Source organism: Mus caroli, unplaced genomic scaffold (genome assembly GCF_978045245.1).
Source record: "Mus caroli unplaced genomic scaffold, Mus_caroli_1 scaffold_4, whole genome shotgun sequence".
NCBI classification, from domain to species: domain Eukaryota; kingdom Metazoa; phylum Chordata; class Mammalia; order Rodentia; family Muridae; genus Mus; species Mus caroli.
In genome coordinates, this window is record NW_028227259.1 from 141,416,120 (window position 1) to 141,439,860 (window position 23,741).

The 23,741-nt window shown below is 48.8% G+C and overlaps 2 protein-coding genes and 1 pseudogene across 2 annotated transcripts in view; all 3 read right to left on the bottom strand.

Moving 5' to 3' along the window:
- Muc17 (mucin 17, cell surface associated) overlaps positions 1-1,795 on the bottom strand; it is a 46,468-nt gene extending 44,673 nt beyond the window's left edge. Inside the window, exon 1 of the mRNA XM_085836389.1 lies at positions 1,702-1,795. Within this exon, the coding sequence (XP_085692515.1) occupies positions 1,702-1,795 (94 nt within the window). The remainder of the gene's footprint in view (positions 1-1,701) is intronic.
- Positions 1,796-2,777: 982 nt separating this feature from the next.
- Positions 2,778-23,741, bottom strand: part of LOC147005380 (uncharacterized) — a 39,016-nt gene continuing 18,052 nt past the window's right edge. The window contains 12 exon segments of the mRNA XM_085837339.1: positions 2,778-3,191; positions 3,193-3,247; positions 3,249-3,264; positions 6,297-6,373; positions 7,003-7,164; positions 8,189-8,351; positions 8,466-8,540; positions 9,253-9,404; positions 12,350-12,414; positions 12,687-12,814; positions 13,494-13,592; positions 14,796-19,805. Coding sequence (XP_085693465.1) covers positions 3,147-3,191; positions 3,193-3,247; positions 3,249-3,264; positions 6,297-6,373; positions 7,003-7,164; positions 8,189-8,351; positions 8,466-8,540; positions 9,253-9,404; positions 12,350-12,414; positions 12,687-12,814; positions 13,494-13,592; positions 14,796-19,805 — 6,047 coding nt within the window. The 3' untranslated portion in view covers positions 2,778-3,146.
- On the bottom strand, positions 20,969-23,373 carry LOC110295314 (peptidyl-prolyl cis-trans isomerase G-like; annotated as a pseudogene).

Genomic DNA, 23,741 nt, shown 5'->3' on the forward strand with positions numbered 1-23,741 from the left:
AGGGAGGGGGGAAGGGATAGGGGTTTTTCAGAGGGGAAACCAGGAAAGGGGATAACATTTGAAATGTAAATAAAGAAAATGTCTAATAAAATTTTAAAGTAAAACACACACACACACACACACACACACACACACACACACAAAGATGAAAAGGAAATCCCAACCTAGGGCTTCACACATGCCAGGCAATCGTTCTACCACTGAACTGTATCTTACCAGCCTGCTCCCTGGCTTGGCGTTCTGTCCAGGTGATCTACTGCTGAGCCGTGCCCTAGTACCACACTGGAGAATTCTAGGAAAGTGCTTTGCCCCTGAGCTACATCTTCAGTCCTCTTTTTTGTTTTGTCTGTCTGTCTATCTATCTATCTATCTATCTATCTATCTATCTATCTATCTATCTATCTATTTGAGACAGAGTCTCTGTAGCTCTAGCTGTCCTGGGACTCCCTCTCTAGAGCAGTCTGGCCTTGAACTCATAGAGATCCACTTGCCTCTGCCTCCCAAGTCCTAAAGGCTTGTGCTACCTCACCCCACTCCCATCCCTATTTTTACTTTTTATTTTGAGACAGGGTCTCACTAATTTGCTGAGGGTGGCCTTGAACTCAGTCTATAGTAGGTCTTGAACTTCCAAAGTATTAGGGATAACAGGCTTTCCCCACACAGCATGGACAAACCCTTGTCTTTTCAGAGGAGGAGAGAGAACAGAGAGGAGTTGGGCTGACTCTAACGCATGCTAGTTCATGAGAAAGTCAGAGACGAGACGGGGGCTTCAGGCGTTCTACCCTGCTGTGGTTCTGAGGCTTCCTCTGCTTGAAAGGCAGAAGGACACTGAGGGTGGGGGGGAGGGAGAGTGACAAGGATGGGGACAGAGAGAGGGAGAGAAGCAGGGAGAAGGAAGGAGAGGGGGAAGAAAGAAAAAAGAAAAGAAAAGAAAAGAAAAGGAAGAAGGAGGTAGAGGAGAAGGCGAAGAAGAAGGAGAAGAAGGCGAAGAAGAAGAAGAAGAAGAAGAAGAAGAAGAAGAAGAAGAAGAAGAAGAAGAAGAAGAAGAAGAAGAAGAAGAAGAAGAAGAAGAAGAAGAAGAAGAAGAAGAAGAAGAAGAAGAAGAAGAAAGAAGAAAGACTACAATGATGACCAGGACAGAAGTTAGAGAAGCCAGAAGGAAGAGATAGATGTCTTGTGTTGTCTGAAGAACTGCAAAGTCAAGTGTACCATCCCAGTCTTTGGCAGGCTGAGGCAGGAGTGTAAGAATAGGTCACATTGTGAGTTTTAGGTCTGCCTGGTCTATATCATGATTCAACTTTGTCTTCCACCCTCTCCACACACACGAAGACCTTGGGGGCATTCGGCTCCGATGAGAGATAAGATGGGTACACTCAGAAGATAAACACAGGCTCAATTTATCATGGCTGGTTGTCTACCCTACGTCAAAGGGAGGATTCTGTTTAATTCAAGCAGCTATGTCAACTGATGCCTGTTACTGTCACTCCCTGGGGACAGCCCAGAGAGGCAAACTGCTCTTTCCCCAAAGCTCATTTGAGGAAAGGAAAGATGTTCAGGGAAGGCTGAGGTTGAGCTCCAAGTGGAAGTTGTCTCAGCTGCCCTTAACAGAGGAGTGAGCTCTGCCCTGGAGTCTGGCAGATCAGGGATACAGTCTTGTGGGCAAGGTGCTCAGGCAGCAGGGATGGGAAGCTAGCTACTCACCATTCTCAGCAGCAATGTGTCGGGGCAGGGAGTGGAGGATGAAAGCCAGCAGGAAGAGCGCGGCAGTCTGCCTCACCCACCTTCGCGTCGACATGGCAGAGCCTGCTATGCGCTCTTCTTGGAAGCTGGCAAAATGAATGTGAACCTGGGAACCCCAGAAATAAAAACAGACAAGAGACCTTTGACCTCTGAGATACTGAGGGCCCGGGGCGGGGGGTGGCGGTGTAAGTGTGACTAGGGATCCATCCGAGAGCTTCCCGTATGACGAAGGGGGTGCTGGCCACTCTGGGCCAAAGAGCAAAGGGAGCGGTTCCCTTTCCTGGCCATTCAAGTGCCTAGGTGTTCAGGTTATGAGATTTATCACTTCAGTAAGAGGGGTGGTGCTGCAGCTAGCAAGAAGAAAAGGATAGTGTTCCTGGTTCTTCCACAGAGATGGAAAAAAAAAAGGGAGCGTCTTAGCCAGAGAGAGGAATATCCTGGATTTAGCCCCAGTCCCCGTCAAGAATATCCACCACTCCTCAAGCCCTCTCTTGGTTCTATAGGTTCCCCCAGCAGGACACGGAGTGAAAGTTATGATGCCCTGGGATGATCAGGAGTCCTGAAGTGTGTGAGCTGAGGTAAGCAAGGCTCTCTTACCATCCCCATGGTCACCTGCAGTGACCTTGGTCATCCTGAAGAACAGTGGAGCCAAGCACTCATTGATTAGCCTCCTGGGGGTTCCCACCTGCCGCTCTTGGACCTGAGGAATTCTCTCCCCAAGGCCTGGTCCTGGGTTAGTCTGCCCTCACACAACCTCAGGCAGAGATGGACCTGGCGCTGCCCTCGTTGGAAGAGGCAAGGGCTGGGAATGTTTAATCTTGGGAAGACTGTTCTGCTCAGAAGGGGGCACAAGCTATTTCCCTCCATTGCTCCCAGGTGACACCCAGAAGACGATCTACCCCCGACCCCCCACACACATATCAGGGAGAGAAAAAAACAAACCTAAGACTCTTCTTTAAAGGATTGCTTTATTAATAGGGAAAATCCAGAGCAGGGCAATACCTCCATGTGAACAAAGATGCTGAGGTGCCTAGAAGTCTTTGGGTTCCTGGAACACGGAGGCGACGGTGAGGAGGAGGGAGAGGAGGTACCTGGTTCCGTCCTCTATTCTCTGCTGTTTTGATAAGTCTTCCAGCAGTGAATCACAGACTAGCTTTGGGACCTGGTGTCAGCTTCATCTTAGCCAAGCAGGAATAGTGGTAGTGGGGACCCTGTCCCTCTCTTGTCTACGTTTGGATGGGGGATGAGGGAGTAGGCGCCTCCCGCCCTCTCAGGACTGCTGACTCCACCACCTTGGGCCTCTGAATGTTGAGTTAGGGAATAGGAGACAAAGATGAAGCCAACAAGGACTGGGAGGAGCTAGGGAGGGTGGGAATAGGGGAACCCAGGGTAGGAGAGAGGGGCAGTCAGTTCCAGGGTGGGAGAAACTCTGAACTGCTACACCTTGGTTTTCAAGTCCACGTTCTCCAGGTTTGGCCGGAAGTGGCTGTACCCTTTCTCAAGGCCATTCTTTCAGACTGTCAGCTGTAGGGAAAGATGGGGTGTAAGAGGGGTCTCCCCAGAGGAGGCCGGGACGCCCACAAACAGGTGGGATGTGTGTGGGATGAAGGGTCCAGGAAAGTGAAGATCACCGTTTCAACTATTCATTCCTTGATGGAGGCTTAGTGGGGATGATGTGAGCCTGGGAGCTGGTATGGGGTGAGGCAGGGACACCAACCAGGGAAGGGACACCAGAATAGCATTCCCTACCCACAGTGTACTATGTACCAGGGGTCACAAGTCACACCCATGGGGAGCAACTGTCGTCGGTGGGAGGGATGGATGGGAGTGGAGCTGGTGGCAGCCAGTTGAGTCACATCCTATCCTCCTCACCTGCCCGGCCCTTAGCAACAGCAAACACAGCAGACAACCTAGGTCTCCTTGAGAAGTCATCCCTGTGGCTCTGTTATTTGCCAACGACATCGATTCCCTCTTCTAGAACCCTGCAGACGTTCCTGGTTTCCTGGACTCCAGGCTAGGTTCGATTTTTTGGTTTTGTTTTGTTTTGTTTTGTTCTCTTAACAGCTTGGCCACTCCTCAATGGGTGTGTTAGAGTGTTTCCTGTAATGCCTGTACTTCTGGATGGTTCCAGGAGTCCCCTTCCCTTTCATTGCTATTCCTGCCTTTTCCCCTTCAAGACTCCCAGTGCTATATTCAGGTCAAAGAGCTATCCCCTTCAGCAACTCCTCCCCCCAGGTCCAGGGAGTCAGTGTGCCCCACAGATTTCCCTACTGGATGCCAAACTCAGGCAGCAGCCACCATACTCCAAGGTCAGCCTCAGATGCTCTGTCCTGCTGGCAACCCCGCTCCCCTTCAGATAGCCTCATCTGGTTGCCTCTCTATCTCTCATCGCCTGAACCATCTCATCCTCTCACTATGACCCCATCTTCCATATCATTCCCCCAGATCCACCTGAGTGAACCACTTAAAGTTCATCCATGGCCTTGGTGGTGTATACTCCTGTCAACTCAGCTGCTTGGCAGACTGGGTAGAAAACTTGTGAGTTCAGAGCTAGCCTGGGCTACATAGTGAGACCCTCTTCTAGACGAATGAATGAACAAATATACACCACCACATACTCTGATCAAAACCCTCCAGAGCGCTCTCTCTCTCTCTCTCTCTCTCTCTCCCTACCCCCCCTTGAGACATGTAAACTAGCTAGCCTCAAACTTGTTATGTAACAGAAAATGACCTTGAACTAACTGTTGACTGGTCTGCATCTGCCTCCCTAGTGCTGGGATTATAGGTATGTGACAGACACAGAGAGGCCTTTTCTTTTTTTTTTTTTTTTTTCGGTTTTTTGAGACAGGGTTTCTCTGTTCTCTGTGTAGCTCTGGCTGTCCTGGAACTCACTTTGTAGACCAGGCTGGCCTCGAACTCAGAAATCCGCCTGCCTCTGCCTCCCAAGTGCTGGGATTAAAGGCGTGCGCCACCACGCCCGGCTGAGGCCTTTTCTTAAACAGCGTCTCTGGCATGGAAGGCCCTTTCTCTGTCCGCTCAGGGGCTGTTTGCAGGAATACGAAGCTAACTTCCGAGCTGCTGCCTAGAAACTCAGGCTTAAATCAGAAATCCCCAGCGAGCTCCCACGTACTCCGGTCCTAGCTTGGGCACTGAAACCACATGGGGTCACTGTGAGAGGATGAGATGGCTCAGGGGATGAGAAATAGAGAGGCAACCAGATGAGGCTGTCTGAAGGGGGTGGGGTTGCCGGCAGGCTGGAGAGGTACTCGGTGCTCCATAGAGAGGCTGTGTGTTTCTGACACCTTGTCTTGTGGGGGGCAGGAGACGACTCCGAGCCTACCCAGAATCACTAGAAAGGGGTGGTCCATAAGGGGGGGGTCATAAAAAAATCTAGGAAGTAGAGGCTGTGGGTGTGGTGATGCACGCTCGTATCCTGGCTCTTGGGAGGTTCCTGAAGTTCAAGGCCAACTTAGACTACACAGTTGTTAGTTTGAGATTACCATGGGCTACGCAGTGACAGCGACAAATTGAGGGGAAGGGAAGCTGAAGAGATGGCTCAGCTGGTAAAAGTGAATACTTAGGACCTGAGTTTGATCATCAGAGTAGAATCCACATGAAAAGCTGGGTGTGGTGTGATGTTATGACCCTAGCTCTGAGGAAACAGACTGGTGGATTCACATGGCTCTCCTGCCAGCCAGCCTAACCCAATCTGTGAGTGCCAAGGTCCTGTGAGGGCCCTTGTTCCCAAAAATAATTCACGCAGTTCCTAAAGAACAACCCGAGTCTGACCTCTGCACACACACACACACACACACACACACACACACACACACACACACACATACTGGGAAGGTGGGTAGTCCAAGCCAGCTTAGTGGGGAACTGGGCAGAGGCAGCCATACTGTCTACAGAAGAAGTTATATGGTGTGGACAGAGACGTGGGCAGACACAGCCCCAGGGGGGCCTGACTTGCTCAGGAATCAGAGGACACTAAAGGGCAAAGTGCAGGTGGGGTGGAAGGGGTCCCTAGAGAGGGCAGGGGTCACAAACAAGTTATGGAAACAATTAGTTTGGTGCTGGTATAGGTGGTGGGGGATGGAACTTTCCAAATAGTGGTGTGATGTATGCTAGAGACCTGGAGGGGGGAGAATGCTCAGAGGCCCTGGGGAACTTGATGGGGAGAAGCTAAAAGAAGGAGGGAAGGTCAAAAGCCAATTTAGTGAGATGGGTGAGGAGACCTGAGTCCCATCCAGGGACCCACATGATGGAAGGGAAGGGCTAACTTCTGAAAGTTGTCTCCTGACCTCTGCCCACACACCATGATATGCATGTGCCCCCCCACAACCCCACTAGATGAACGTAATAAAAAGGAAGTCTGGAGAGAGGCCTGAGTGAGGGCTAGGGAAGGACCGTGGGATAAGGGACCACGGGATAGCAAGGGGTAAGAGGACTGAGATGCAGAGGACCATGGGACATGAGCCGTCATCAGGATGAGTGTCATCCCTTCATGGCCACTGCACCTTCCCTGCCTGCCCCCTTCCCCCCGGAACAGTTACCTTCCCAAACACCTGTGCTCTGGAAGGTTCCAGGAAGAGCTTCTCGATGCCGTGCTTGAGACAGGTCATATGTTGACCTGCAAACAGTAGTGTTGTCAGGGAGCAGCTGCATGGGAGAGGGGTGGGCGGGGACTCTGACCCTGAGGGATCAGTCACATCTCTACCCTTCCAAGTCATGTCCAGAGGAAGTGAAGACTAGCCTCACGCTGGTTTCTCCATCTCCAGGGGCAGTAACCAGGCTCCCCAAATATCCCTCAGTTCCCTAATAGGCCTCAGTCTCCTCAGGTGTGAAATGGGGACATAGCAGTAGTCCCTTCTGCCCACTTCTAGCCCAGGTGTTCTAGCGGATATTTCTTGGCAATTCCTGGAAGATACAGCTCAGCCCATCTGATTAAGTCCCAGCTTCCTTGTTGAGCTCTAAGGCAGCAGATAATAAAAATATAATTTTATTGTATAATCTTATTTCAGTGCTTTAGTTTCTGTTTCCATTTCTCACTCAAAGAGACGATTCTACCCTATCAGATAAAAAAAAGCCACCCTTGGTGAATGGGTGGAGCTAGACACTTTGTTTGGCCTTAGCTGATTTCTTCACTGCCAGGCTGGAAAAAATGTAGCACTAGAACACTCAGACCGTGACTTCCGGGTGGGGTGTCATCACCCGGGTCCTCTAGCTGTGTCACCATGGTTGCTGGCCTCATGAGCTCACCTGTGCTTTCTTCTCTGCGAGCAGCTGAGGGTGACAGCCAAGGTGATCACAAGGACAAGTAGCAGCGCCAGCACAGTGCCCACGAGGCTGTACACGAGTCTCTTACTCCTTCTGGACTCACAAGTCTTTCCCCAGTACCAGTGGGTGTCTGTGTTGGGGCACCTGAGGACACACAGAGGCTCAGGGGAGGTCCCTGAAACCAGGTCTGAAACGAAGGGAAAGTAAATTCCTAAAGCCCAGGCATGTCTCTTAAAGGTAGATTTGTGTGTGTTGGGGGGGGGGGAGGGCAGGGTCCCTGAATCTGTAAGGACTGAGGGGGAACTCGGAGACACTCCAGGGAGCTGAGTGTCCCCTCCTGGCTCTCCCTGTGCTTGCTTACATGTCTAACGTCCCATCAGCTGGCACCAGAATGGGGTTGTTATCGTGTTTGATATTTTGAACTTTATAATAATTATTGAATTTATCTTGGTAACTGGAGCCGCTAGGTCACGGCTGAGAGGTTGTTAGGCTGATTAACTTAAATGAACTATAGATCATTAATTTAATGATTAAGCTGGGCACAATGGGTCAGGACTGGAATTCCAGCACTCTGGGAGGTAGAAGTAGAAGAAGGAAGATTGGTTTAAGGTTGAGGCCAGTCTGGGCTACACAGTGTCTGCCAGTTCAACCTGTGCTACTGAGACTCCCGGTCTAAAAACATGAAGATGAAAGGGCAGGGAGGAGGGAAGAAAGAAGGAAGGAAATAAAGAAGGGAGGAAGGAGAACAGAAGGAAAAAGGAAGGAATGAACAGCTGAAAGGAAGAGAGGAGTGACAGATTACAGGATGGTGGGGCAAATAACTTGAACCCTCTCTGGATAGTGCTGGCTGGACTGTTGAATGCCTGAATCTACACCCCGTGCCTACCCATCACTCTCATGGGGGCAGAGGGTGATGGGAGAACCCTGTAAAAGGAAGGGAGATGTGTAAGGCAGGGGAGCGTCCTTCTGAGCATCTCTGTCACTAGATACAGTTGTTTTGAGCAACTCACCCACCAGCAGCAAGAGAAACTGGGGGTAGATGGGGTGCAGAACAGATCTATGATCCACAGGGCATGGTGAAACAGCCCTATAGGAGACCATGGGGGCAGGAAGCACCCTCTCATCAGGAGAAGGAGTGAGTGCGGGGATCAAAAAGGTAGGCACTCACACGCATTGGGGCCCTGAGTGCAGCAGCTGGCAGTAGCCTGGGCTACAGTTGAGCTGTGACTTAGTCCCCTGAGTGCAATTGTTCACGCAGGTCAGCGTCCCGTCCAGATCCTCGGGGTAAAAGTAGTGGCCGAAGTCCTTGGCAGCATTCTGGAAGCAGTACTCTACAGGGGGAGGGATGGCAACTAGAGTCAGCCAGGACTCTCTCTGGATCACTGTTTACCATGGCACTCCATCTGCTCCTGCTGCTCACAGCTCTGAGGGGCCGCTCAGCTCACCAGCAGGGTTGAAGCTGAAGGTTAGAGAGTCCTCGTCCACCGTGGTGAAGTTACCATTGTAGCACAGTATGTGATCTGTCGGAAATAAAAGAGGAGAAAAACACAACAAAAACCACAAAGGCTTCTTTCTGCCTGTCTGTCAACAGCCAGGCCTCCCCTTCTCCCACCAGGACTCCTCCCCTTCTCCCACCAGGACTCCTCCCCTTCTCCCACCAGGACTCCTCCCCTTCTCCCACCAGGGCTCCTCCCCTTCTCCCACCAGGGCTCCTCCCCTTCTCCCACCAGGACTCCTCCCCTTCTCCCACCAGGGATCCACCCCTTCTCCCACCAGGGCTCCTTCTTTCTCCTTCCTCTTCCTTTTCTCCCTCCCTCCCTTTCTTCTTCCCCTCTTCCTCCTCTCCCTCCTCTACTTTCTCCCTCCCTCCCTCCCTCCCTTCCTCCCTCCCTCTGTGTGTGTGTGTGTGTGTGTGTGTGTGTGTGTGTTCACATATGTGGGAATGGCTGCGGAGAGTGGAAGACCGCATTGGGTCTTCTGGAGCTGGACTTTTTGGTAGCTATGAGCTGTTCAACCTGGGTGCTGGGAACAGAACAGAGCTCCTCTGCAAGAGCAGTGAGGGCTGCAGAAGAAACCTTAAGCCTAGGATTCACTGTGAGTCCCAGACTAGCTCTGAACTCATTGCCATCCTCCTGCCTTGGTGGGGACTCCAGAGCTCCAAGCAAGAAGAGAAGAGGAAGCAGAGACGCAGGTTTCTTCCTACTGAAGGAGAAGAGTTTCAAGAGGACTTACATCGGCACTGATAGAGGTCAGTTGCGATTGCGCTCGTCTCATTCATGATTTTGTCCTTCACAATCTCCGTGGCATTTCTGAACACTGTCTTATACTCTGGGGTGTATTTTGCCTCTAGAACAACACCATTGTCCACCACGATGCTGCCGTTGCTGCAAGCAGGAGAGACTTCAACATTTCCCCCACATCACCGACACCCAGCAAGGAAGACAAAGGTAGCAAGAGGGGAGAGGGGAGGCTGACCCGAGGGATGGAAAGAAGAGAATTCCTGTGGGGTGTGGCGGCATACACCTTGAGTCCCAACACTTAGAAGGCTGAGGTAGAAGGGTCATAGGTTCAAGGTTAACCTGGGCTACATATTGAGACCTTGTTTCAAAGGCCAAAAGAAATGAAAGGAGGAATGGAGTGGGGAAGGAAGAGAGGAAGGGAAGAAAGAGGGAAAGAAGGAAGAGAGGAAGGAAGAGAAGGAGAGAGGAAGGAGGGAAGGAAGGATCAGAGGAAGAGAGGAAGGAAGGAACAGAGGAAGGAAGAGAGGAAGGGAGGAAAGAGGGAAGGAAGGAACAGAGGAAGGAAGAGAGGAAGGGAGGAAAGAGGGAAGGAAGGAACAGAGGAAGGAAGAGAGGAAGGGAGGAAGGAGGGAAGGAAGGAACAGAGGAAAGAAGAGAGGAAGGAAAGAGGGAGGGAGGGAAGGAACAGAGGAAAGAAGAGAGGAAGGAAAGAGGGAGGGAAGGAACAGAGGAAAGAAGAGAGGAAGGGAGGAAGGAGGGAAGGAACAGAGGAAAGACGAGAGGAAGGAAAGAGGGAGGGAAGGAACAGAGGAAAGAAGAGAGGAAGGAAAGAGGGAGGGAAGGAACAGAGGAAAGAAGAGAGGAAGGAAAGAGGGAGGGAAGGAACAGAAGAAAGAAGAGAGGAAGGGAGGAAGGAGAGAGGGAAGGAACAGAGAAAGGAAGAGAGGAAGGAAAGAGGGAGGGAAGGAACAGAGGAAAGAAGAGAGGAAGGAAAGAGGGAGGGAAGGAACAGAGGAAAGAAGAGAGGAAGGAAAGAGGGAGGGAGGGTAGAAAGAAAGGAAGGGAAGAGGTAAAGGAAGGAAAAGAAAGAAGAAAAGAGAAGAAAGGAAATGAAAGAGGAAAAGGAAAAGAAAGATGACCCCACCCTTGAGCAGCTACAAAAATTACAGAGAGCCAGTAATTTAAGCAAAACAATTCAAGATCAATAAATCTCAGCTTGTCACAAATGAATTTTATCTCTAATAATAGAGGCTTAGATAATCTCAGTAGCTCTGTAGGTAAAGGCAGTTACAGCCAAGCCACGTGACCTGAGTTCATTTCCCATATCCACACGATAGAAGCAGATACACAACTCCTCCCAGTTATCCCATGACCTCCATACTTCCTTGAGTGTGCACATGTACATGCATACATTTGTTGCACACACACACACCACACACAATAATGTAATAAAAATCAATTGGGTGGGGGGAGGGTATGGGGGGACTTTTGGGATAGCATTGGAAATGTAAATGAAGAAAATATCTAATAAAAAATGATCATCTAGAAAAAAATCAACTGGGTGAAGATGAGTTGCTGGGACTGGAAATTGGTGGAAAGGAGAGTGGTGGAGTCTGAGACAGTTGAATGTGGTGGCTGATGTCTTAACCCAGTGCTTGGGGAAGGAGGGAAAGGAGAAGAGGAAGAGAGAAAGGAGGAAGAGGGGGAGAAAAGAGGAGAGGAGGAGGAATAAGAAATAATGAGTTCCTGTTAAAAAGTGGGACCCTAATCTCAAAGCCCCTCATATGTAGCCAGTGATGCTGCTGAGGGGAGCCATTTTGAGACAGGGTAAGTCATCTGTCATGGCCACCAGCAGGAGAGGCCAGCAGTCTTTCTCTTCTTCAAAGCCCTCATCCAAGCACAGGCACCATGCCTTAGCAGCTCAGAATTCTGTCTTATTTCTTACCCATGCCTTAGCAGCTCAGAATTCTGTCTTATTTCTTACCCCCTTCCCTCTTTCTCTCTGCAAGTCCCCGTGGCCTTATGGAAAAACCTTACTGCTCAAGAGCTTTCCCACAGGATACCTTTTGTCCTCTCTCTAGCCTCTGACACCGTCACCTCCAATGTAGACTTCTGGCCATCCTTTCTCTACCCTGCAGCCAGATAGAGCTAATCAGATCCCGTCACTTGCAAATCAAATGCTGTCCCTTGCAGGCCAACTGCTGATAATGACAGTCTCTCTGATTGGCATGAGCCATTTCTTTAACTTACACTGCAGCTATTGTGTGCATTTTCAAATTTATAGAATTCACCCCTCCCCACTGTAACTCTTTCCCTACTCCATTCTGAACACTCCTCCTTAAACTTCAGTTGGTGCCCACCCCCTATGCTCTGTCATTTTGTACTCTAGGAAGAGTTGAATACTGGATTCCAAGCAGCTACATAATTCATTTATTTTTCTTTCTTCTGTTCTGTTTTGCTGATGCAGGGTTTCTTCACATAGCCCGGGCTGGCCTGGAACTCACAGTGTAGCCCAGGCTGGCCTTCAACTTCTGATCTTCCTGTCGTCATAAGTTTCCAAGTCTGCTATTACAAGCCTGTGACCCTCAGCTAGGGTTGGCTTTTAATAAATTGTGGCTGAATGAAAAATGGAATAACTGTCAAAGTGAATGAATGAATGAACTAACGGTGAATGAATAAACATGGTGAATAATGGAAAAAGAATGAGCATATATAGTGGACAGACATGAACAAATGAACGAACAAGATTATGAATAAATGTGTGCGGAACGAATAGATGTCATGAGTAGATGGACAGTAATGATAGAACTTCAATGAACGGAGTAATGAACAAGTGACTGAGCAAATGAGATATGAATGGGCTGTTGAACAAATGACAGGTGGATGAATCAATGATGAATTTATGGGTCCGTGACAAGTTTTGTGAATGAATGAACAGATTGTGAATGAGTAACCACGATGAACAAACAATACGTGACTCAGGGCTGAAGTTCCCCTGGACCATACAGATGTTGATAGCCTAACCTCAGGGTATAAGGAAGCAATAGGGAGAGAAAGAGGGACCCCCCCCCCTCACCCTCAACACTCACAGCAGTTCTCTAATGATCACTTCTTTGTACTGGGGGAGGTCATCGCCCTTGTAAACTTTATTCATCTGAAAACAACAACAACAACAACAACAACAACAGAGATGACACAGGGCTGGAGTATGTCCTAGGCAGCTCCAGGCTGATGTTGGTGGAGTCCATAGGAAAGAGAAAGGAAAAGGGCAGGATGCTCCCTCTGATGGGAGCTGGATGGGGCAGGGCTCAAGGCTGGGTGCTCTGAGAGGACTATATCTCAGAATTCTGGGAGGTGACAGGCTCATAAGATGAGAAACTGGGATAGGTAACCATGGACCTCACTTGACTGAGGACTTGCTCCCACCTGGCTCACGAAGAGGTCTGTGAAGTTCTTGTAGGCCTGGGAGGATGCGTTCCTCATGTCAGCTGTGATGTTCCGTTCAATCACTTTTACCAACACGGTCACTGTAGCGTGGATAACCTCGGGGATTTCTGTGAGACCAGGCAACATGGTGCATGAGACGCCAACCCTTAGGACCCTGGGGAATGTCTTTGGGGTGGGTAAAACTTTCTCCTGTTGGTATCATGGAGGGGATAAAAAGGATAGAAACTCAAGAGTCAGTTGAAGGTGGCTAAGACTCCTCCCCCACCCTCACTGTGTGTGTGTGTGTGTGTGTGTGTGTGTGTGTCCATTCATGTGCATGTTCATCTTCCTCCATCCCCACTCTTTAGTGTTTGAGACCGAGTCTCTCCCTGGATTTGGAGCTCAGCAATTGGGCTAGAATGGCTGGTCAGCAAGAGCCAGAGCTCTGTGTGTCTTCTTGTCAGGTTACAGGCACATAGCATTATACCCAGAGTTTCACATTGGTTCTGGGAATTGAGACTCGGGTGTCCATAATTGCACTGTGAATAGAACTCTCTCTCCCCAGCCCTTGTCTCTTGCTATCACAGAGCTAATGGCCAGATGAAAACCCAGGAAGTCAGGTGGAAGGTGCACAAAGGGCTAGAATAGAATCCTCCTATTAGAGGGGAAGGAGTGCCAGAACAGGAATAGCATTGCCTCCTCTCTCTATAGTGAAGCCATGGGAACGGTCAGTCAGTCTGACATGGCCATCTCACTGTAAAGGTCAAGGGGCACAGGGAGGACTGCAGGTCTCAGAGGAGTCATTACCTACTGGGAAGGAATACAGGGTGGAGTCACAGAGCTGACCCGTGTAGCCTGGTTGGCATTCACACTGTCTTCCATTCCACTTTCCATTCTTGCAGTCCTCTGGGAAAGGACAGAATTCAAAAACATCATTGAGAAAGCTCCAGGGACAAAAACACTCGCTCCCAGCAAGGTGTCATCATGGCCCTGCCCTTAACAAGGGGGACGGGAGAAGATGATGGTACAGTCTTACATTCCCACCTCGTTCCAAGGAACTAGTGGAGAAAGCGCAAGACAAAAGGGATTGAAGGATACAAGAAACAGAGGGAGAGGGAGAGGGAGAGGGAGAGGGAGAGGGAGAGGGAGAGGGAGAGGGAGAGGGAGAGGGAGAGGGAGAGGGAGAGGGAGAGGGAGAGGGAGAGGGAGAGGGAGAGGGAGAGGGAGAGGGAGAGGGAGAGGGAGAGGGAGAGGGAGAGGGAGAGGGAGAGGGAGAGGGAGAGGGAGAGGGAGAGGGAGAGGGAGAGGGAGAGGGAGAGGGAGAGGGAGAGGGAGAGAGGAAGGAAGGAAGGGAGGTGTCAGGAGCTACAGCTGTTTCTGTGGAAACTGAACTACTAGAGAAGGTTGTAGATTCCTGAGTGAAGACTGCTTGGGGTGTTTCTGTTCTTTGAGTTGTTTGTGTTGAAATGAGTCTGCTTGGGGAGGTTGTAGATGGCTCACTCACAGCCAAAAGGGATTGAAGGATACAAGAAACAGAGGGAGAGGGAGAGGGAGAGGGAGAGGGAGAGGGAGAGGGAGAGGGAGAGGGAGAGGGAGAGGGAGAGGGAGAGGGAGAGGGAGAGGGAGAGGGAGAGGGAGAGGGAGAGGGAGAGGGAGAGAGGAAGGAAGGAAGGAAGGAAGGAAGGAAGGAAGGAAGGAAGGAAGGAAGGAAGGAAGGGAGAGAAAGAGAGAAAGAAATAGAGCAGATGGGAAGGAGGAAGGAAGAAAGAAAGAAACCCTATGTAGCTAATAACAACAACAAGAAGAATACCAGCATGCTGGGCATGACGACTTATACTTGTAATCACAACACTCAAGAGGCTGAAACAAAAGGATCGTAAGATCGAACACAGCCTAAGCATACTGAAATGCTGTTCCAGTGTCGCTAACCCCATACCAAAGACAACACCTATCAGAGCTAGAAATACACACCAAGAGCTGTATAGGTCAGAACCATGCAACATGACCCCATGGAGACAAAAAAACAAAACAAAACAAAAAAAAAAAAACCCAGATGATTAAGAGCTAAGATCTAAGGGAGAAACAAAGAGTCCATCCCATGAAACTTACTTGGTGGCAGAGTGGTAAATGCCGAGGATGGTTCTGATGATGGTGGGAGAGAAAACACTGCAGGAAGGATGGTATATTGAAAGCTCATAGGGGGGTGACCTGTGTCCGTTGAAATCCCACTGCTTGGAAAGGTTGGAGATTCCCGAGTGAAGACTGTTGGAGACGTCTCAGTGGCTTGAGTGGCTTGGGTTGAAGTTGGACTGCATGGAGAGGAGGTTGCAGATGCATCAGTCAAGGCTGAGGTGTGGCTGATCTCAGGAGATACAACAGATTCTGTTGAAATTGGGCTGCTTTGGGAGGTCATGATTTCCGGAGGGAAGACTGTTGTTTGGACCGGCACACTGGGTTGAGTTCCCTGTGTTGAAATCGGGTTGCTTAGGGGTGTTGCAGATCCTTCAGGTTGGTATGTGGCGATCTCAGGATGTACACCTGCTTCTGTGAGAAATAAGATTGTAGGGAAGGTTGTGGACTCCTGGGTGAAGACTGTTGGGGATGTCGCTGTTGTTAGAATTTCTTTTGTTGAAATGGGGTTACTTGGGAAGGTTGGAGAAGCCTCATTCACAGCTGAAGTGTAGGGAGTGTCAGAAGAGACCACTGTTTCTTTGAAAGTTGAGCTCCTTGGCAAGGTTGTAGGTCCCCGAGTGAAGCCTGTTCGGGAAGTCTCAGCTGCTTGAGTTTCTTGGGTTGAAATTGAGGTACTTGGGAAGGTTGAAGATGTATCAGTGAGAGCTGTGGAGGGTGAGGTGTGATGAGGTACAGCTGTTTCTGTGGAAATTGTGCTGGTTGGATAGGTAGTGGCTTCCCGAGTGAAGATGGTTTTGGGGGTCTCAGTGGGTTGAGTTTCTTGTGTTGAAATGGGGCTGCCGGGAGATGTTGTAGAAGCCTCAGCTGGAGATGTGGTATGGGTAATCTGAGGTGATACAGCTGTTTCTGTGGAAATTGACTCTGTTAGGAAAGTGGTTGATTCCTGAGTGAAGACTGTTTGGGATGTACCAATTGTTTGTGTTGCTTGGATTGAAGTCTCTGTGCTTGGGGAAGGTGTAGAGGTTTCGTTCTCAGCTGAAGTGTAGGAGGTCTCAGGAGTCACAGCTCTTTCTGTGGACCATGAACTTGTTGAGAAGGTTGTAGATCCCAGAGTGAACAGTGTTTGGGAAGTCCCAGTTTCATGAGCTTCTTTTGTTGAAATAGTCATTGCTGGGGAGACTAAAGATACATCAGTCAGGGCTGTAGAGAGGGAGGTGTCAGGAGCTACAGCTGTTTCTGTGGAAACTGAACTACTAGAGAAGGTTGTAGATTCCTGAGTGAAGACTGCTTGGGGTGTTTCTGTTCTTTGAGTTGTTTGTGTTGAAATGAGTCTGCTTGGGGAGGTTGTAGATGGCTCACTCACAGCTGAAGTGTAGGAAGTGTCAGGAGGGATGACTGTTTCTGTGGAAACAGGGCTTGTTGGCATGGTTGTGGATCCTTGAGTGAATATAGTTTGGGATGTCTTGGTTGCTTGAGTTTCTTGTGTTGAAGTAGGGATACTTGAAGAAGTCGAAGCCGTGTCAGTCAGAATTGTGAACAGTGAAGTGTCAGAAGGAAAAGCTGTTTCTGTGGAAATTGAGCTTGTAGGGAAGGCGGTAGACAGCTGAGTGAAGACTGTTTCTGAGGTGTCAGTCGCTTGACTGCCATCTGTTGAAATTCTGCTCTTTGGGGAACTTGTGGCTTCCTTGGTGGAGCCTGTTGTTTGGAAGCTCTCAGTGTGGTCAGTCCCTTGTTTTGAAATCTGCCTGCCTGGGGAGGGTGTAGATGCCTCAGTGTGAGATGTGGTGTGGGGGCTTCCTGGAGGTAAACCTGCCTCTGTGGAAATTGAGCTCCTTGACAAGGATGTCAGTTCCTGAGTGGTGACTGTTCGGGATGTTTCTGTTGATGGAGTTGTCTGTGTTGATACCACGGTTCTTGGGGAAGGTGTAGGGGGTTCATTCACAGATGAAGTGTGGGAGGTCCCAGGAGTTACAGCTGTTTGTGTGGACAGTGAGCTGGTTGGGAAGGTTGTAGATCCCAGTGTGAACACTGTTTGGGAAGTCTCAGTTCTGTGAGTTTCTTGTGTTGAAACTGCAATGCTTGGGGAGGCTGTCATTACCTCAGCCAGGGCTGGGGAGAGGGAGGTATCAGGAGGTGCAGTTGTTTCAATGCAAGTTGAGCTTGTAAGGAAGGTTGTGGATTCCTGACTGAAGAAGGTTTGGGAAGTCTCAGTTGCTTGAGCTCCTTTTGTTGAAATTGGGGTACTTGGGAATGTTGTAGATGCCTCAGTTTGTGTTATAGTGAGTGAGGTGTCCGTAGGCACAGTTGTTTCAGTGTAAATTGTGCTGCTTGGGTAGGGTGTAGATTCCTGACTAAAGACTGTTGTTTGAGAATTCTCAGTTGGTGGAGTTACAAGTGTCTGGCTGCTTGTCCGGGTGTTAGGTTCTTCAGTCGTGGCTGTGGTGAAGGAGGTGTCAGAAGGGGCAGTGGTTTCTGTGGAAACTGAGCTCCTTGTCAATGATGTGTATTCCCGAGTGAAACCTGTTCGGGAAGTCTCAGCTGCTTGAGTTTCTTGGGTTGAAATTGAGGTACTTGGGAAGGTTGAAGATGTATCAGTGAGAGCTGTGGAGGGTGAGGTGTGATGAGGTACAGCTGTTTCTGTGGAAATTGTGCTGGTTGGATAGGTAGTAGCTTCCCGAGTGAAGATGGTTTTGGGGGTCTCAGTGGGTTGAGTTTCTTGTGTTGAAATGGGGCTGCCGGGAGATGTTGTAGAAGCCTCAGCTGGAGATGTGGTATGGGTAATCTGAGGTGATACAGCTGTTTCTGTGGAAATTGACTCTGTTAGGAAAGTGGTTGATTCCTGAGTGAAGACTGTTTGGGATGTACCAATTGTTTGTGTTGCTTGGATTGAAGTCTCTGTGCTTGGGGAAGGTGTAGAGGTTTCGTTCTCAGCTGAAGTGTAGGAGGTCTCAGGAGTCACAGCTCTTTCTGTGGACCATGAACTTGTTGAGAAGGTTGTAGACCCCGGAGTGAACACTGTTTGGGAAGTCCCGGTCCCATGAACTTCTTTTGTTGAAATAGTCGTTGCTGAGGATACATCAGTCAGGACTGTAGAGAAGGAGGTGTCAGGAGCTACAGCTGTTTCTGTGGAAACTGAACTACTAGAGAAGGTTGTAGATTCCTGAGTGAAGACTGCTTGGGGTGTTTCTGTTCTTTGAGTTGTTTGTGTTGAAATGAGTCTGCTTGGGGAGGTTGTAGATGGCTCACTCACAGCTGAAGTGTAGGAAGTGTCAGGAGGGATGACTGTTTCTGTGGAAACAGGGCTTGTTGGCATGGTTGTGGATCCCTGAGTGAATATAGTTTGGGGTGTCTTGGTTGCTTGAGTTTCTTGTGTTGAAGTAGGGATACTTGAAGAAGTTGAAGCCGTGTCAGTCAGAATTGTGAACAGTGAAGTGTCAGAAGGAAAAGCTGTTTCTGTGGAAATTGAGCTTGTAGGGAAGGCGGTAGACAGCTGAGTGAAGACTGTTTCTGAGGTGTCAGTCGCTTGACTGCCATCTGTTGAAATTCTGCTCTTTGGGGAACTTGTGGCTTCCTTGGTGAAGCCTGTTGTTTGGAAGCTCTCAGTGTGATCAGTCCCTTGTTTTGAAATCTCCCTGCCTGGGGAGGGTGTAGATGCCTCAGTGTGAGATGTGGTGTGGGGGCTTCCGGGAGGTAAACCTGCCTCTGTGGAAATTGAGCTCCTTGACAAGGATGTCAGTTCCTGAGTGGTGACTGTTCGGGATGTTTCTGTTGATGGAGTTGTCTGTGTTGATACCACGGTTCTTGGGGAAGGTGTAGGGGGTTCATTCACAGATGAAGTGTGGGAGGTCCCAGGAGTTACAGCTGTTTGTGTGGACAGTGAGCTGGTTGGGAAGGTTGTAGATCCCAGTGTGAACACTGTTTGGGAAGTCTCAGTTCTGTGAGTTTCTTGTGTTGAAACTGCAATGCTTGGGGAGGCTGTCATTACCTCAGCCAGGGTTGGGGAGAGGGAGGTATCAGGAGGTGCAGTTGTTTCAATGCAAGTTGAGCTTGTAAGGAAGGTTGTGGATTCCTGACTGAAGAAGGTTTGGGAAGTCTCAGTTGCTTGAGTTCCTTGTGTTGAAATTGGGGTACTTGGGAATGTTGTAGATGCCTCAGTTTGTGTTATAGTGAGTGAGGTGTCCGTAGGCACAGTTGTTTCAGTGTAAATTGTGCTGCTTGGGTAGGGTGTAGATTCCTGACTAAAGACTGTTGTTTGAGAATTCTCAGTTGGTAGAGTTACAAGTGTCTGGCTGCTTGTCCGGGTGTTAGGTTCTTCAGTTGTGGCTGTGATGAAGGAGGTGTCAGGAGGGGCAGTGGTTTCTGTGGAAACTGAGCTCCTTGGGATGGTCATAGTGTCCGGAGTGAAGCCTGTTGTTTGAACCTTCTCGGTGGGTTGAGTTCCATGTGTTGCCTCTGAGCTGCTCGGGGAGTTTGTAGATGCATCCATTTGGGATGGGATGTGGGTTATGTCAGGAGATACAGGTGTTTCTGTTGAAGTTGAGTTCTTTTGGAAGGTTGTGCGTTCCTGCGTGAGAGCTGTTGATACGGAGCTTTCCAGGATTGCAACTGTATTGGTTGTAGGGACTGCGTTTTGAGAGTCTTCAGTGGTCCTTGGTGTTGATGGTAAATGTGAACTGGTTCTGTCAGTTGCTGTTCCTTTGTTTGAGACAGGACTTCGGGAGTTTCCAGTCATCACCAATGTGGAAGCTGAACTCAGGCCTCCTATTTTAGTTGTGAAGTCATTTCTTGGCACTATACTCTGAGGATCTTCCGTTGTCTTGGACGTGTGTGCCAAGCTGCTTGTAAGTTCGGTGACATCTGTTTCTCTTGTGTGCTTGCTCTCAGTGGACGCTGTTACGCATGTTGAATTTGTGCTGCTTGGCAATGTTGTAGAGCCATACATAGTAGATTGTGTAAATGAAGAGGTTCTGTCGCCTTCCACTGTGCCTGAACATGTTTTAATTGGGGAGGGGGGAAGAGAATTAGAGAAGAAGGGATGATAAATTTGATAAACTTCTGTCTTTTTTTCCTGTTATTCCTGAGAAAGGGATGGGAGCTAGCTCCATCTCCCACTAAAGCACAAGTGGACTTTCCTCCCCACTGTGTAGAAATTGACCCCATGAACCTGTAAATTTGATCAATGGTCCAGTACTCCCCCTTTCTCTTCTGAGCAACATAGTATTTTTGGGCAGCAGTGACCGTGTCACAAGATAATTCCTGGCTTGAATTGTTTGCAGGGTGGCATTGCCAATGTGACGAGGCTTTGTGGGAAAAGCACACCGGTTCACCTCAAGCCAACTTTCTCACACTCACCTTCCTCGTGCACAGGGCTTTGCACACTCCCTGGTGCTCGGGCACAAGTGCTCTGAGGTGCCAGGCACACTCTTCGGACCCTCCCCTTTCTCTCCCCTCATGAGTCACACATGCCACATGTCCTGTGGGTTATCTTTAGCATCACAGTCCCATGTTCCCATTCTTTACATGTGACCTGTGCAGCAGCATTTCTCGTGAAGCTAGCAGGCACCAGAGGGCTGGTGGAATCCCCCAATTCCATGAGCAATTCTCTCTGTGTCCTTTCTCCCTGCACACACACACACACACACACACACACGCATGCATGCATACACCAGGGCTGAAATTCACCCTTGCTGAAATATCACCATTGCTTCAGGCCAGCCTGTGGTTCTTGCTGCCTCCCACAATAGATTCCTCCTCCATCCCCAGTCCTGCATCCCACTTATAGACTATGTGCAGAAGTGTCGGAGTTGGAGTTTGGAGTCTGCTGTGATCCTGATCCTGAGGGTTCGAAGCACCTTCTCCAGGATGACATGTGGCTATGCATGCAGCACCATTTCTTTTGTTTGTTTGTTTGTTTTTGGTTTTCTTTTCATTTCAAGTTTCTTAAAACTTTAGCAGTACAAATTATCCAGGTAGTAGATTATCAAAAGATCAACTCAATGAAGTCCACATTAAAAAAAAAGGGGGGGGGTGGGAGCACAAACATAAAACAACTCCAAAACAATGAAAACAACTATTAAAAGGAAGGTTCAACAGTAAGTCTTAAAAACTTAAAATTTGAGACAGGAAGGAATTAAGTGTACACAACTCTCTCATCCACTTTTGTCTTCATCTGTTCCAGGGCTTGATTCATGATCACATTTTTTATTTTTGTCATGGTCATGGTCATTTTCTTGACCCTTTGATTTTTGGTTTTCTTTTTCCACCGCGGATCTGTTCTTTTCATCCTCTTGATTTTTTTAATGTGGAGGACTTCACTTCGTTGTCCTGACTGCTTTGCTTTGTTTTGGACACTGGACTTTGCTCTCTATCAGCCCTTTTCCCCCCTGTTATTATTTGAGCTATTATGATCACGACTTTTAGAGTATGCTCCTTTCTCACCCTCAGAATTTCCTTTTCTGTGTGAACTCTTACTTTCTTGGCTTCTATATTTTTCTTTGTTTCTACTTTGACTTTCTTTTCTCTCTGAGCTCCGGGAATCCCTCCTTCTTCTCCTCCTATCTTTACTTCTCGATCATCCTGGCGTTCTTCGATCCCGGCTTCGTGACCTTCCTCTTCTCCTATCCGCCTGTTCTCTGTATCTATGGTACTCCTTGCTTCTGCTGCGATCTCTGTCATGGCTTCTGGACGGCACTCTTCTGCTCCTGTCCCTACTTCTGCTCCGCTCCCTTGTTCTACTGTTGTAACTGTGTTTACTTTTAGTCAGATCCGGTTCTCTACTCCTGGACTGTGCACGTCTATCCTTTTCTTTACTTTTGCTATGGTCATGTTCGTTACTTTTTGGTTCTACCTGTTTGGAGTTCTCTTTGCTTCTACTCCTTTCCCGATCTTTCCCTTTAGGGTCCAGTGGTTTCTCTGTTTCTTTAGTAGTCTCATGGTCCCTTTCTTTACTTCTTGACCTCACCCTCTTGTCTTCCTGTCTGCTGTGCTTCGAGTCTCGCTCCTTACTCTTGGATCTCTCCTTGCTCTTGCTCTTGCTCCTACTCTTGGATTTGCCCCTTTTCTTCACTTTGTTTTTGTTATATTTATCGTCTTTTTCTGAATTTCTACTGACATCTCACTCTTTGCTTTCAGATTTATGGTTTTTGACTTTCTTTTCCTTTTCTGCCTTTCTGTTTGGACTCTCAGACATGTGTCTGTGGTCTGTTATTTTTTTTTTCTCTTTTACTCTAACTGGGCTCCTTTGATTTTCTTTTATTTCATTTAACTCACTCTTATCCCCTTTGATCCATCTTTCACCACTTGACACCCTCATTCTCTGAGCTCTCTGCATCTCTTGTCTCCAATGTGGAGGAGTCTCACTTCATCTGAATCGATCCCTTGATCTGGATCAGGGAGGAGTTCGATAACGCCTCGGTCCTCTTCCTTTAATTTTCCTGCCAGACCCAGTAACTAAGAATGGTCGCTGTTGTGAAGCAGGCTGGAGTTAGGTGGATTACTCTCTCTCTCTCTCTCTCTCTCTCTCTCTCTCTCTCTCTCTCTCTCTCTCTCTCTCTCTCTCTGCTTTTCCTCTCCTTGTCATCGGCTTTAGGAGGACTTTTTCTTGTTAGAAATCTATTTTCTGGTATAGGAGGGATCTCTTCTGGACGGACTGTAGACTGGGGCTGTGCATCAACATTTTCTGCTTCACTTTCCCTAGATGGGCTTTTCTTGCTTTTCTTTTGCTTCTTCTTCTCCTTCTTATGCTTTTGGGAATTTTTCCTAGGTTTCTTTTTCCTTTTCCTGGATTTTTCTTCAGAAGCGCTTTCAGAATCAGAAGACTCAGAGGAGGACTGAGAATCGAGTGAGCTCTCTGAGTCACTGGATGATGAGGAGGAGGGGGACTTATGCCTTTTCTTTTCTTCTTTTTTAACCGTAGACTTCGGAATCAGCTCTCCACAACTGAGTATCCGAACTTCAGCAAATGGTTTGCTAGCAGCATCTGTTTTCTTGTTTTCAACCTCTCTCACAACTTCCTGACCAGAGAGCACTTGCCCAAAAACAACATGATGCCCATCTAAATGAGGAGTTGGTTTTGTTGCTATAAAGAACCGAGAGCCATTTGTATCCTTTCCTCTGTTGGCCATTGATAAGAAAAACTCTTGTTGTGTTTAACAGCAAAACTCTCATCTTCAAAGAATCCTCCATAAATAGATTCTCCTCCTCTTCCATTCCCTTCACTGAAGCCACCACCCTGAATCATGAAATCCTTGACAACTCTATGAAAGAGACACAGCTCTTATAATTTAATGTCTTCTGAGTTGATTTCCCTGTCCCTTTTCCACCTGTACAAAGGCAGCGAAAGTTCTCACACGTTTTGGGACATACATGGGAAAATAATTCAAAGACAACTCTTCCAGCAGGTTGATTATTAATGACAATGTCAAAAAAACATCGAGGACGCTGGACCTTTATCCTCATGGTTCCAACACTTCAGTCTTTAAGTTGGGGGAAACAATAAAAAACAAAAATCCAAGGATGACTGAGCCAATTGTTTTGCTCCACGCTGCAGCGCTCCGTCTCCAGGTTCCGAAGCCTCCAAAACGAACCTAGCTCCCGGGAGCCGAGGCCGCTGTCGCTGCGGCCATATTACAGCTTGTGCTGCGGCAAAAAGCGTCAAGGAGGAAGTGTGCACCCTAGCCCGGAGGGCGAGGGCTGGGGAGGAAGAGCCGCTTCCTTCGCCCCGGGGCTCGGCTGCAAGCTGCCGGGCCACCACGGGGGGGCCCCAGGCCGCGCAGCGGTCCCCAGGGCCACCCCTCCGAGCCCAAGCAGCCCAGAGACCTCAACGGAAAGACGTTACCTAGGCCCAGAGGCCCGCCGCGGCTCCGCCCCGCAGCACCATTTCTTATATCACATCTGTGGCAGCCAGTTTTCACTGTCAGCTTG